The following is an 11996-nucleotide window of genomic DNA, read 5'->3' as shown; positions in this document are numbered from 1 at the left end:
AGGGGCTCACTTTGTCTTTATTGGCTAAATCCCAGTCCAGTATTTATATCTTTAATTTTAACACATTCCCATTTGGCCAAAATATTTTAAAAATGATGAACAGATTTATTCCCAATTTGCATTAGTAAATTAAACATGTATGACATGAGAATTGCAAAATCTACCCTAATACTGATAACATGATGCATGACAGTGTGCAGTGCTGGTCTCTTTTATGATTTCTCATGCCACAAGATTCAAGCATTAAAAAAGAGACAAAGAGCGAAACATTTCACATACATCAATATAAAAATCTACAAAGGAGGCAAATTCCCTGCTCAGTACTGGGACAGGAGGCAGAATATCCTTGAGTTTAACAGTGAAAACCAGTGCACATCAATGAGTTTTATTAAGTGCCATAGTTAAGCACAGCTAATGTCTCTGCCACACAAAATGTGAGAAAATGTATTTTTTAAAAAGAAAGAAAAGAGAGCAGTTTCTTTCACTTATAAAAACGTACAACACTGGTGAACCCTTTCAGTGGCTCTTCTTTATATGCAAAGTGTAGTAGGACCAGGGCTCCGGCACATAAATGAGCCCGGGGTACTTGTTGCGTAGCACTGGGTCATTCCACAGATAGGCCACCCACAGAGCCACAAGGAACACGGTAACACCGAAACTATAGAACAGGAACAGACCGTTACTGTCGGGGCCAAGTCCTTTATGATGTTGGAATATCACCATAGCAACCATAGCAACGAAGGTGAGGAGGAAAAGTTCAGTGATTTGTCCTTCAGTGACCAAGTACCTAGAAGAAATTTAAAAAAAGAGACAGGAGAAGTCAGAACATCAGGGAGAACCAAATACTAAATGTCCAACAAAATATTATTATAAGGAAACTGCAATCTTTATGGAAACATCAATACTGCTATATATTGCAACAATCCTATTCACATTACTAACTATATTACCGTTTAGATGTCAGATAAGAAAAGTAATTGCTTTTCCAAAATGGCACAGGTTTCAGAGGATCGTCAAAGCTGCTCTCAAGCACGTCTATATCTTTCTTTGTGTGTAAAATTCAATTTGGACAATTGTTAGATGTTTGTTTATCTGGTTTAGTCGCATGTTCATTTTTGTCAGACTTTTTAGACAGAAAGAAATTGATTTTAGAAACAGGTTAGAAAATACTGGAGTTCAGAATACTAAAGGTCATTCTAAAAAAATTAAAACAGTTTGGAGTGCAGAATAATTGGAGGGACTGTTCATAAGCTATTAACTTCACTTGTAGTACTGAATGTTTCCCTGGCTTTACTTTAAATGTGAGCGTTACTGCTGTCCGTCTACTCTTTTCTTTATCTCAGTTAGTTTAGATTATGAAAGTTATTTGTAATCATCCCAATTAGTGTTAAGCATTTCTTCTCTAAAGCCCATGATTAGACTTCAGATGTCCTTCACAGTTTTCATCACTTTAATAACAACTGAATGTATTCATGGTGAGTTTGTGTGTCTGGTAATCTATGTAGTGTGTCTAAAGGATAGACTGACCAATAGTAGAGAGCGCTTGGTCCCAGCAACAGCCAACCAGCAAGAGGAACCTTTTTCTGTTCTTCACCACTGGAGAAGCAACCGGTGAAGTAGATGAACAGAATGATAAAGAAAGGAATATACCTGGCGGGAAAAAAAAGAAGCAAACCCTTATCCTCTGCACAGGATGAACATTATGTTCAAGTACATCTTTATAAACGGGCAATGAAAAATATTATTGAGCTCGGCTCAATGAAACCCTAAAAAAAAGTAAACAGTATTTAACAAACCACAAAAGCAGAAGGAGAAAAAAAAACCCATTTCTTTCTCTTTTTGTTATTAAATGTTTAGACATGATAACGATAATGAGGTCATTTGTTTAACTTAACATCTGCAAAAATTATTAGTACATTTTTAAGCAGTGAATTAAAATGAAAGTGGCAATTTAGCAGAACAGTTGTAAAAATAAATGAATCTAATCGCTGATCAAGAATGTAATAAAATAAACTGCATTTTATTTTCAGAGTAAATATTACAGGGATGTGCTGTACATGGTCAGTTAATAACACCTCTGAAATCTATTAAACTGTCAGCTGGTCTCAAGCTAGAGTCTTTCATACCACCCAGAGTTTGTAATTATTATTGATGGTTCTTATTTGTGTAAATTTAGTCCGACTGTAAATATGTTTCATCTCCTGTAAAATGATTATCTCCATTTGGATGAGCCCAAAGATTTAAAAGGAACATTATTTTCCCATCAGGTCCACTTATTTGCTCCATTAACGGCTTTTCATTATATTTGTCAAACTAATTTGGCGAGAACAGCAAGTGATTATATGAGTTTAACATAGTCTCTGCTCATATTCCTGCTTCCTTAACAACTACACCGATTTTTGCGTACTACTATTAGTGTATCACAAATCACATCAGTACTACAATTTATGCTTGCAACTTAGAATTCAAAGGATCCTGGATATGTGTACGAAAGTGCACATATCCAGGTTTGTGTACTCATTTATATTTTCATGTTTAAAAGATTATGTTCTTCATATTAAAACATAAATAAAAGAATGTGTATAAAAGTAACCTGTTGGTTTTGGGGCCAAGGCGCTGAACACTTCACAGCTGCACCTTCCCTCGTGCCCTGTCATCTGTCACAAAGCAGTTCAACCCTTCATGAGGCTGCTTATGTAACGCCTGAGCAGAGGAAGCTTAAACACTGTCTCAACTCACTCATCTAATTTCATATGAGTTCTTTGGCAGCACCGGAGAGCAAGGGGATAAAAAGACAACTACAGTACTGTTCATCCTGATTCAACATATTAGCAATCTCCCTACTCACCCTCTATCTTCTTTCCAGAACTGCAATACTCAAACCACACCCATATCTGCATTACTGAGCGAACAGCAGACTCGTCTACGGAAAACTGTAATTCCTTTACCTCAGCAGTGAAAATGCAATGCTGGAACATTATGAGGGGAATAAAACATAAACAAACCCATAAAACTAAAAGTCTGTGCAATAATAAGAAATAGCAGGAGAGCTATAACTCTTCTTCATTTTAAGATAAAACCAAGTGATCTGGAAAAATTCTCCGTTTGCCTGCACGTAATAGGATTCATTTTCATTAGGATTCATTAGAGACAAAAACTGGTCACACATTAAAGCTTAATACTAACTGTGTACAGATTTCCTCAAAATCTCTGCTCTGATTACTTTACTTGCCTTTGTATGTTTTTTCAAAACATATCCATGATAACCCCCCGCCCCACCCAAAAAAGGGGAAATTGTGGTTCATAGCGATCCATTTCTGTACATGCAACATAATTATTGTAAACATACCACATTAAGTGTCCCAGGTGTTCGTCATAATAATACAGCAGCTCAAAGGAGTCAATCTGAGGGAGAAGGACCAAATTAAATTCATTAAAACGTTCCCAGACACACAACCTTATGCTACAGTGCCACCTAGTGTTTTGATGTGTAACTTCAACTTTATTACAGAACTCACAGAGAGCAAAACAAGATAAAAAAACAAACAGCTGTGAACAACATATAATACAACATATACAAATAATATAAAAATATAAAAAGACACTGGCTTTACCTGAAGTGACTGTATATTAAAAATGTTATAACTTACTGAAGAAAAGATTTCACGCAATTGATGTTTTTCCGAATGTGTAAAATCACATTTCATGAGATGATGAGTTGTTGAAAGCTGTTGACCGAGGACTTTAAGCATTTGATGAAGCCTCACACACACACAAAAGCTGCTGATTACAGTTGCCAATTACAGACATGAAATCTAGAGAAATCCAAGTTCATGTTATTCTCAAATGGCAAAGAGTTGTTGTCTGCATTTCCTAAGATTAAACCATTCAAAGGACTGCAATTAAAATGGTCAAATCTTACAAGTATCTAGGTATCATTATAGATCAGAATTTGTCATTTAAAACTCACATTCAAACGCTTGTGTCTAAGTTGAAACTAAACTTGGACAAAGTTACCTTTTTAGAAATCAATCTTGTTTCTCTCTCAAAGTGAGAAAACATTTAAATTTATGCACTTTTTTTTTCCTTTATTGGATTACGGCGATCTGCTTTTTATGAATGCACCAGTCCAGTACCTAAAGAGATTAGATACTATCTACCATGTTTTATTGTTGGCTGTGGAAATTGTGTACATCACTGTTCTCTGTATGCTGCTGTTAAATGGCCATCTCTGTACAGTATATCCACAGACTTTCCCATTGGTTGGTTTTTAACTATAAATCTCTCCTTGGCTCGTTTCCTCCTATCTGTGTGTTTACATGTGTTTAAACTGCAACTAATACAGCCTTCGTTCTCACAACATCATACAACTGATTGTCAGAAATGGTTGCCGTAAAGGAGTTTAAGTGCATTTCAAGAAGGGAGAGAATAACTCTTTTAGTCAGTGTGACTGTTTTAAATGTGGCTCTTAATGATCTGCTATTGCGTATTTTTCCCATGTTTGTACGAATTGTTGCTATGTTGTCATGTTTTGTAACTTTTGCTGCCACGATGCCAGGTCCCTCTTGGAAATGAGATTTAAATCTTAATGACACTTTTACTTGGATAAATAAAGGAGTATAATAAAAATTGAAAAAAAAAACATATAAAAGTAGAGATCTGGAACATCAGTCGACACCTCAAAGTACTACGCTGAAAGATGAGAGCAAACGTACATTTCTGTAGGCAGTAAATGGGTTTAAACCTCACAATGAAATTCACATGAACCAGTGTAAAAAAATGTTTTTAAAAACCTTCTTTGACTCTCTGTTGGTCTAACTGTGGGGTAAGAAGTTGTGCATCAATCAGATGTTTGAACAACTACATATGAATCTTGGTTTTGTAATAAATAAGATCCGTAGTGATTTCTTCCCCTGGAATCAGCAGGGAAATAAATCAGGAACAAATAAAGCCATCCATCCATCCATCCTCATCCGCTTTGTCCGGGGCCGGGTCGCGGGGGCAGCAGCCTAAGCAAAGAGGCCCAGACCTCCCTCTCCCCAGCCACCTCCTCCAGCTTATCCGGGGGAATACCAAGGCGTTCCCAGGCCAGCCGAGAGATATAATCTCTCCAGCGTGTCCTGGGTCTGCCCCGGGGCCTCCTCCCGGTGGGACATGCCTGGAACACCTCACCCAGGAGGCGCCCAGGGGGCATCCTTGTCAGATGCCCGAACCACCTCAGCTGGCTCCTTTCGATGTGGAGCAGCAGCTGCTCTACTCTGAGCCCCTCCCGGATGGCCGAACTTCTCACCCTATCTCTAAGGGAGAGGCCAGCCACCCTTCGGAGGAAGCTCATTTCTGCCGCTTGTATCCGCGATCTCGTTCTTTCGGTCACTACCCACAGCTCGTGGCCATAGGTGAGGGTAGGGACGTAGACCGACCGGTAAATTGAGAGCTTCGCTTTTACACTCAGCTCCCTCTTCACCACGACGGACCGGTGCAGCGTCCGCATTACTGCAGCTGCAGCCCCAATCCGTCTGTCGATCTCCGGCTCCCTTCTCCCATCACTCGCGAACAAGAGCCCGAGATACTTGAACTCCTCCACTTGGGGCAGGAACTCATCCCCGACCCAGAGTGGGCACTCCACCCTTTTCCGGCTGAGAACCATGGCCTCAGATTTGGAGGTGCTGATCCTCATTCCCGCTGCTTCACACTCGGCTGCGAACCGTTCCAGCAATAGGGACATGGAACAAATAAAGCCAGGGTATAAAATCTTAACATGACTGCTGTTGTGCTGCTACATTAACCCACAGTATATAAGCGTTGACAAACACCACACTATCAAAGGTACGATGTTCTGCTTCTGGTCGATGTGACAATAAAAGATGTGATGATGACGACGAAGGAGCAGAGAGAAAAATAAGCTCCACTCCCACACAGCAGGATAAAGTCTGCTGCATCTAAATAGCTGCGGTGACGCGTGTTTCTGCGGTGTGCTCTCAGTTCAAAAAGAACAGCTTTTTTAAACTGCTGAAGACAAACAATATTTTTTGTACGAGCAGCATGCATGAAGTTGTCCCACTTACATAAATAACATACAACGACACACTTTGACAACCTTCTCCATGTATTCCAGTATTCCCACTAAGCCCACCATGGATCTTAGCTGTTTGCCATCTTACCAGTGAAGCTGGTTTAAGGTCTTTGATGATGGGGTTCTCCCTCACTGATAGGTGCAGCTGATAGCCACTCAGGATGAGCCGGTGGTTGATGGAGTCTCCCACCAGGTGGATGCTGGCTCCCATGACGAACGTGATGATGCAGAGGTACACGGCTGTGCGAGACAGCACTCTCGGACTGCGCTCAATCAGCTGAATGGAGCAGAAACAAACATGTATACCTTAAAAGAGTTATTCTGGGGACACCTTTAAGAACTGGCTTCAACCACAGCGCCTGTGCGTTATCTCTGAGACTTTTTTTCACACAGCCTACATGTGCCGTTTTTCTTTTCTTGAATATGTTTTTGACTTTATCTAGGTGTGTTTGTGTTTTTATCTATTCAGCTGCACCTGCCTAGTTCTTCCTGTCTCTTAAATATAGATCTGCCTTAAAGGTAATGGATATTACGGGGCAAATAGCTTGTTTCATAACACAACCACACGGATGACCTACATCCTCTAACAAAAGCATGCAACTTGCGTCATTACACTGACTAGAAGTAACACTGTCTCTTTGCCAGTCAGGCGTTGAATTATGGGTTTTTATGTTGGTTTGCAAGAACCTAAATAGTCTGCCTCAAAATGCACCTGAAAAATCATAACACAAAATTATTACACAACATTTTAACTGATGCAATTCTGATTCCTGAAACTGAGAAAAAAAAATTAACCCAAAATGATGTTGGATATAATGTTGCCATGTTGAGTTACAGTCTCTTAAAGCAGGTATTAAACAAGCTCAGTAATCCCTGGAAGGTTTTTCTAACTAGGGCCTGCCCAAAATTAGATTTTTATTGGTGAAAACTAAACTATCAAAAATCAAAACATGGCCAGCAGTCACAACATGCAGAGCAGAAAAGGAATGACAAGATCTGGAATGCTGAAATCTTTGCCTCTCCTAGACTTGAGAGTCTTGAACTGTCCTAACTGTATAGGAATCACACATAAGCAATAAGATACGAAACATTAAAAGTCAGCACAGATTTCAGTCTGTAAAGCAACAGAAAACCAGATTGTCCTGATGCAACTGCAGTAAAAGCAATATTGAAATAAAGAGTTACACAGTAGGTCAAGTGTTCACATAGAAATTATTCACTGGAGAGAATACAGAAGACCTGATGTTGTCTTCACAATCACTAAGACACTCTGCTGCATTAAGACTTGCCTTGAGCATTAGGAATGGTGTTATGACATTGTAGGCCATGTGGAAATAGTCTCCAGCACTGGGCTTGTTCAGTGGAAACCACTCCAGAGGAAGAATGATCTGAAACATATGTAAGAAAATACTGGTTTCCACTGAAATTGAAAATATTGATGTAACCATCCATTTGCCTTTTTTTCCTTCATTAGATTTAAACCACAAGAGGTACGAAGAAATTGCACTGAGCCTTCCTACCATAACAATGGGCCTTCCAAAGTCTAATATCCAGTTCTGCACAGTGAGACACAGCCACAGGTCAAAGTGGAAGCGCTGCTTTTTCTTCTGTGGCACATTTTCCTTTGAAACACCAGGAGCGCTGTAAACATACAGTAAGTCATTGTAATAGAGCAAGCATTACCAAAGCAAAGGGCAACACAGCTGCCGAGCACTTAACAGACATGTTACTGCATTTATTTCAGGTTAAGAGCACGTGGTTTCCTTACTTGAATTCGAGTATTTTATATTGATGGTAAAACTACAGTATTTTAAAATGTTATTTTAAAACACAAGTTTATTCTCTTTTCACCCCCCTTGCATCCTCCACTCTTTGATTTCAGAGTAATAATTATGCAGCAGCTGTGAAACTGCTGAACTATCCAACCTGCTGTTTATTGTGTGCAGCTGTGCAATTTCCTGTAGCATGTTGAGCACAGTCCCTATAGTTCAACATATGCACTGGGAAAGCAGGAAGATGAGTGCAGATAAATCCCCCATGGGCTTTCAGCCTTCCTCAAGGATTACAGGCTCCCTTGTAACACCAGCAAAACCAGTATTTACTGCAAAGAGTGCTGTGACCATCTGCATCTGCCTGAAATCCTTTTTCTTGCCATCCAGACATATTGATCATGAAGCTGCAAAAATTAATGAAGCCACACAAATTTTTTTGCAAAACTCAGCTGCTGGGAAACTTTTGCAGCCACTTGTTGGTTTCAGTTCAACATACTGCTGCTAGTAGCAACCACTGCTGATTCAGCTTAAAGCTGTGTCAGTCTAACCTATGTGTCTAGACCAGGAATTTCAAACTCATTATATATTATGGAATATATATAGCCCACTTTGATCTTAAGTGGGCTGGACTAGTGACACTCCCCCTTTCTGTCAATGAAAAAGAAGTTCAGTTGAACATTTCATCCCTGAGCTTTAATTAATATAAGAAAAAGAAAGGCAATTTCAATGGTACATGTCAGTTTTTCCACATGATAAAGAAATGCTGCTGTAATATATGAAAGAGATCTTTCAGCTTGACTCTTTGAGCTTAAATTGTAACAACTAAATGTGTGAAATTACAAAAGGAATTGAGGTAGCTCATTGCCCTGTGATTATAAAATTTCACAGGAGTAAGTGAGTCACAAAAACTGCCCAGTTTTTGTGGACCAATTGTAAAAGTTGTAATTACTTTGGTGTAGTAAAGATGCCCATGTGGGAGGGCTTTATTAATAGGAAAACATTCAAAACTTATGCATTTAATAGTCCAAGAATTTATGCCCTCCTTCCCATTTTCCAAAGGATCCAGTAGGCCACAGTGGAGTCTTTGCAGAGCCGATTATGGCCTGTGACGTTTGACAACACTGGTCTAGACCTGTAAAGACACAAGTCAGGCTTTATATGACTTAAGGTCTCAAATGCTGTAGTTCCACGTGTTCTTTTCCTATAGCCCCTTTTGATTTTTTGCTTTTGCTTGACCTGATCTATTTTGTCTTCTTTTTACATGATTGTGTTTGCTGGCCAGATGTCTGAAGACTGAAAACAGACTAGTTACATCCAGATCAGCTACACAGCCAGTGTGAGATTTTCCAGAGTTAGCTGGTGTTCCTGTCATGTCATCAGAAAGCCTGAAGACAAGAGCGAGGTAAATACAACAACAGGCTTCCCCGCAAGAAGCCAGGATTTTGTTTCTACAACATTTGGCTTGAAATAACGCCTAACTGGCGCTATCAAACGGAGCATGCGCGCCTCCGTTTTCATTTGTACGTCCAATCATTCACTTGGCGCGCAGTCCAGCCTCCAGCATCTGTTCCTGGATACATGCAGGAGAAGAAGAGATAAGCAGATCCTGTACTGTAGAAAACATTTATTCTCCGGGTTTTACAGACGTTCGTTTCTTTAAGCTTTACGCTTTCTGTGTTTATGAACCGACTGCCCTTCAGCAAGGCGACGATAACAGCAGCGACATCTTCATGTTTAGAGTACAAACCTCTTCAGGTGTAAATCCTTGCCTTGACGCTTTCGTACAGTCTGCATCGTTGTTTCCGTGTAGGCAGCCGATGGTCTCGTTTACTTTACCTACTCATACAGCTCCGTGGTCACAGGTGTGGAAAGCTAGCGGGATTCAACTACCCTAAACATTTTGTGTACAGTTAATGGTCACGAGCGCTGTCGCTTCCGGGCTGTCGCCTTGTTTCCGCCCATCAGGAGAATCCACCAATCAAACTGCAGCAAAGACACTAGAAGTGGAGGGGGCACACTTCACCCCGAGTTGTGATTTGTAGGCTAGGCAGCTCAATTACCAACTTCAGTCTTACAGATTAAAAACTATAAAATACAATCTTCGAAGCCTGAATAAATAAATAAGCAAATAAGTGAACTTATAAGGACGTTTTTTAGTCATCAAGTTCAAAGTTGTTATAATGAATGTAAGGATTCAGGAGCCACGCACATCGAAATACAGAATTCTGTGCTTAAATAATGAATTGTATAATACATTCCGCATTTGTAAATTCATTTTTGAATTCCTCATTAAAAAACTGATTTTCAAAATATTTAAAAAAAAACTTCATTTCAAAAACCATTTTCGAATTCAAATTTAACTGATTTTCAAAATGCATTTTAAAATGGCGATTCCACTCCTCATTTCAAAATCCATTTCCCTTTCCTGTTCGCTCACAGATTAGCTCAGGGATTAACATTTGAATTAGCAGCTGGATTATATGGAGGGCTCTCGTGGTCCTCCATACTAAAGGGGTTAAAAACCAGGAAAACACAGTTTAAAGACATACATGTTAGGTTAACGGGTGTGAATGCGAGGTGGGATTGTTGGTCCTTTGTTAGTGACCTACCCATTGTTTACCCTACCTCTCACCCAGTGTCAGCTGAGATTTCCTGCTGCTCCACTTCAACCCTGAATTGTATGTATGTGTATATATATATATATATATATATATATATATATATATATATATATATATATATATATATATATATATATATATATGTATGTATGTCTGTTAAGTGCTCGGCAGCTGTGTTGCCCTTTGCTTTGGTAATGCTTGCTCTATTACAATGACTTACTGTATGTTTACAGCGCTCCTGGTGTTTCAAAGGAAAATGTGCCACAGAAGAAAAAGCAGCGCTTCCACTTTGACCTGTGGCTGTGTCTCACTGTGCAGAACTGGATATTAGACTTTGGAAGGCCCATTGTTATGGTAGGAAGGCTCAGTGCAATTTCTTCGTACCTCTTGTGGTTTAAATCTAATGAAGGAAAAAAAGGCAAATGGATGGTTACATCAATATTTTCAATTTCAGTGGAAACCAGTATTTTCTTACATATGTTTCAGATCATTCTTCCTCTGGAGTGGTTTCCACTGAACAAGCCCAGTGCTGGAGACTATTTCCACATGGCCTACAATGTCATAACACCATTCCTAATGCTCAAGGCAAGTCTTAATGCAGCAGAGTGTCTTAGTGATTGTGAAGACAACATCAGGTCTTCTGTATTCTCTCCAGTGAATAATTTCTATGTGAACACTTGACCTACTGTGTAACTCTTTATTTCAATATTGCTTTTACTGCAGTTGCATCAGGACAATCTGGTTTTCTGTTGCTTTACAGACTGAAATCTGTGCTGACTTTTAATGTTTCGTATCTTATTGCTTATGTGTGATTCCTATACAGTTAGGACAGTTCAAGACTCTCAAGTCTAGGAGAGGCAAAGAGGCTGTTGCTGCTTTTCGTAGCCCAGTAATGGTTTTGTAATTGTCTCTAATGTGGATGTGTGTGTGTGTGTGTGTGGGGGGGGGGGGGGGGGGGGGGGTCTTTGTTTTATATTATTTTTATTACTCATCTGAAATTTTAAAATAAATGAGAGGTAGGTTGGTAATACATTTTTCCAAGGAGCCACATGAGAAACCAGGATTGTGGAGGCCCATATCCATAACCTTGTAAAGAGGTCAAATCTATATTGAGAAGAACTCAGCTTATTGTTTTGGCCCTTCACAAAACTCCCAGTTACTCATTTGGCCCCTTGGGACAATTCATTGCCCACCCCTGTTAGAGTTTCTATCCTAAAGCAGCATGAGTTACTTGGTGTGTCTTAATGATATGTTAAACACATTCTGTGTGTAGGAATTTAAAATAGGGGTAAATTAAAAACAATCTGTACAGTGTTTGCAACATTAAACTGATAATTAAACAGACTCCATCCCACAACTGCAATATAATTGTAGTGGTTTTTACAGACCAGTAGATGGCCTCTAGTTACGCAGACGCGTCCTCGTGCTTTTGACTGAAAAGGTTACGCAAGAGGTAGTGTGGGTTGATATAAAACCACAATATATTTAAACGAAATATAAATTATATAAACTCAATAGATTTAGTGTAGC

The 11996-nt window shown here is 39.4% G+C and overlaps 1 protein-coding gene across 1 annotated transcript; it reads right to left on the bottom strand.

The window, feature by feature from the left end:
* Positions 1-82: 82 nt before the first annotated feature.
* Positions 83-9814, bottom strand: LOC308398682 (ceroid-lipofuscinosis neuronal protein 6 homolog). Its single transcript, XM_080885440.1, has 7 exons — positions 9593-9814; positions 7594-7714; positions 7363-7461; positions 6162-6350; positions 3350-3405; positions 1528-1650; positions 83-787 (listed from the first exon to the last, which is right to left on the bottom strand). Exons 1-7 carry the CDS (start codon positions 9637-9639, stop codon positions 517-519), a joined length of 906 nt encoding a protein of 301 aa, XP_080741566.1. The 5' UTR covers positions 9640-9814; the 3' UTR covers positions 83-516.
* Positions 9815-11996: the final 2182 nt, after the last annotated feature.

The sequence above is a fragment of the Rhamphochromis sp. 'chilingali' genome (genome assembly GCF_963969265.1).
Source record: "Rhamphochromis sp. 'chilingali' genome assembly, chromosome: 6".
In the NCBI taxonomy this organism is placed as follows: Eukaryota; Metazoa; Chordata; class Actinopteri; order Cichliformes; family Cichlidae; genus Rhamphochromis; species Rhamphochromis sp. 'chilingali'.
Note: the sequence above shows the minus strand (reverse complement) of the source record. Positions and strands in the feature narration are given on the sequence as shown.

What these genes read in the sequence shown, in the direction of transcription:
- LOC308398682 (XM_080885440.1), bottom strand. Translation starts at nt 9,639, where the DNA reads ATGCAGACTGTACGAAAGCGTCAAGGCAAGGATTTACACCTGAAGAG. An exon ending in AAGGATTTACACCTGAAGAG is followed by an intron (nt 7,715 to 9,592) that starts GTTTGTACTCTA and finishes GTATGTTTACAG; the next exon opens with CGCTCCTGGTGTTTCAAAGG. An exon ending in ACCTTAAACCAGCTTCACTG is followed by an intron (nt 3,406 to 6,161) that starts GTAAGATGGCAA and finishes CTTCTCCCTCAG; the next exon opens with ATTGACTCCTTTGAGCTGCT.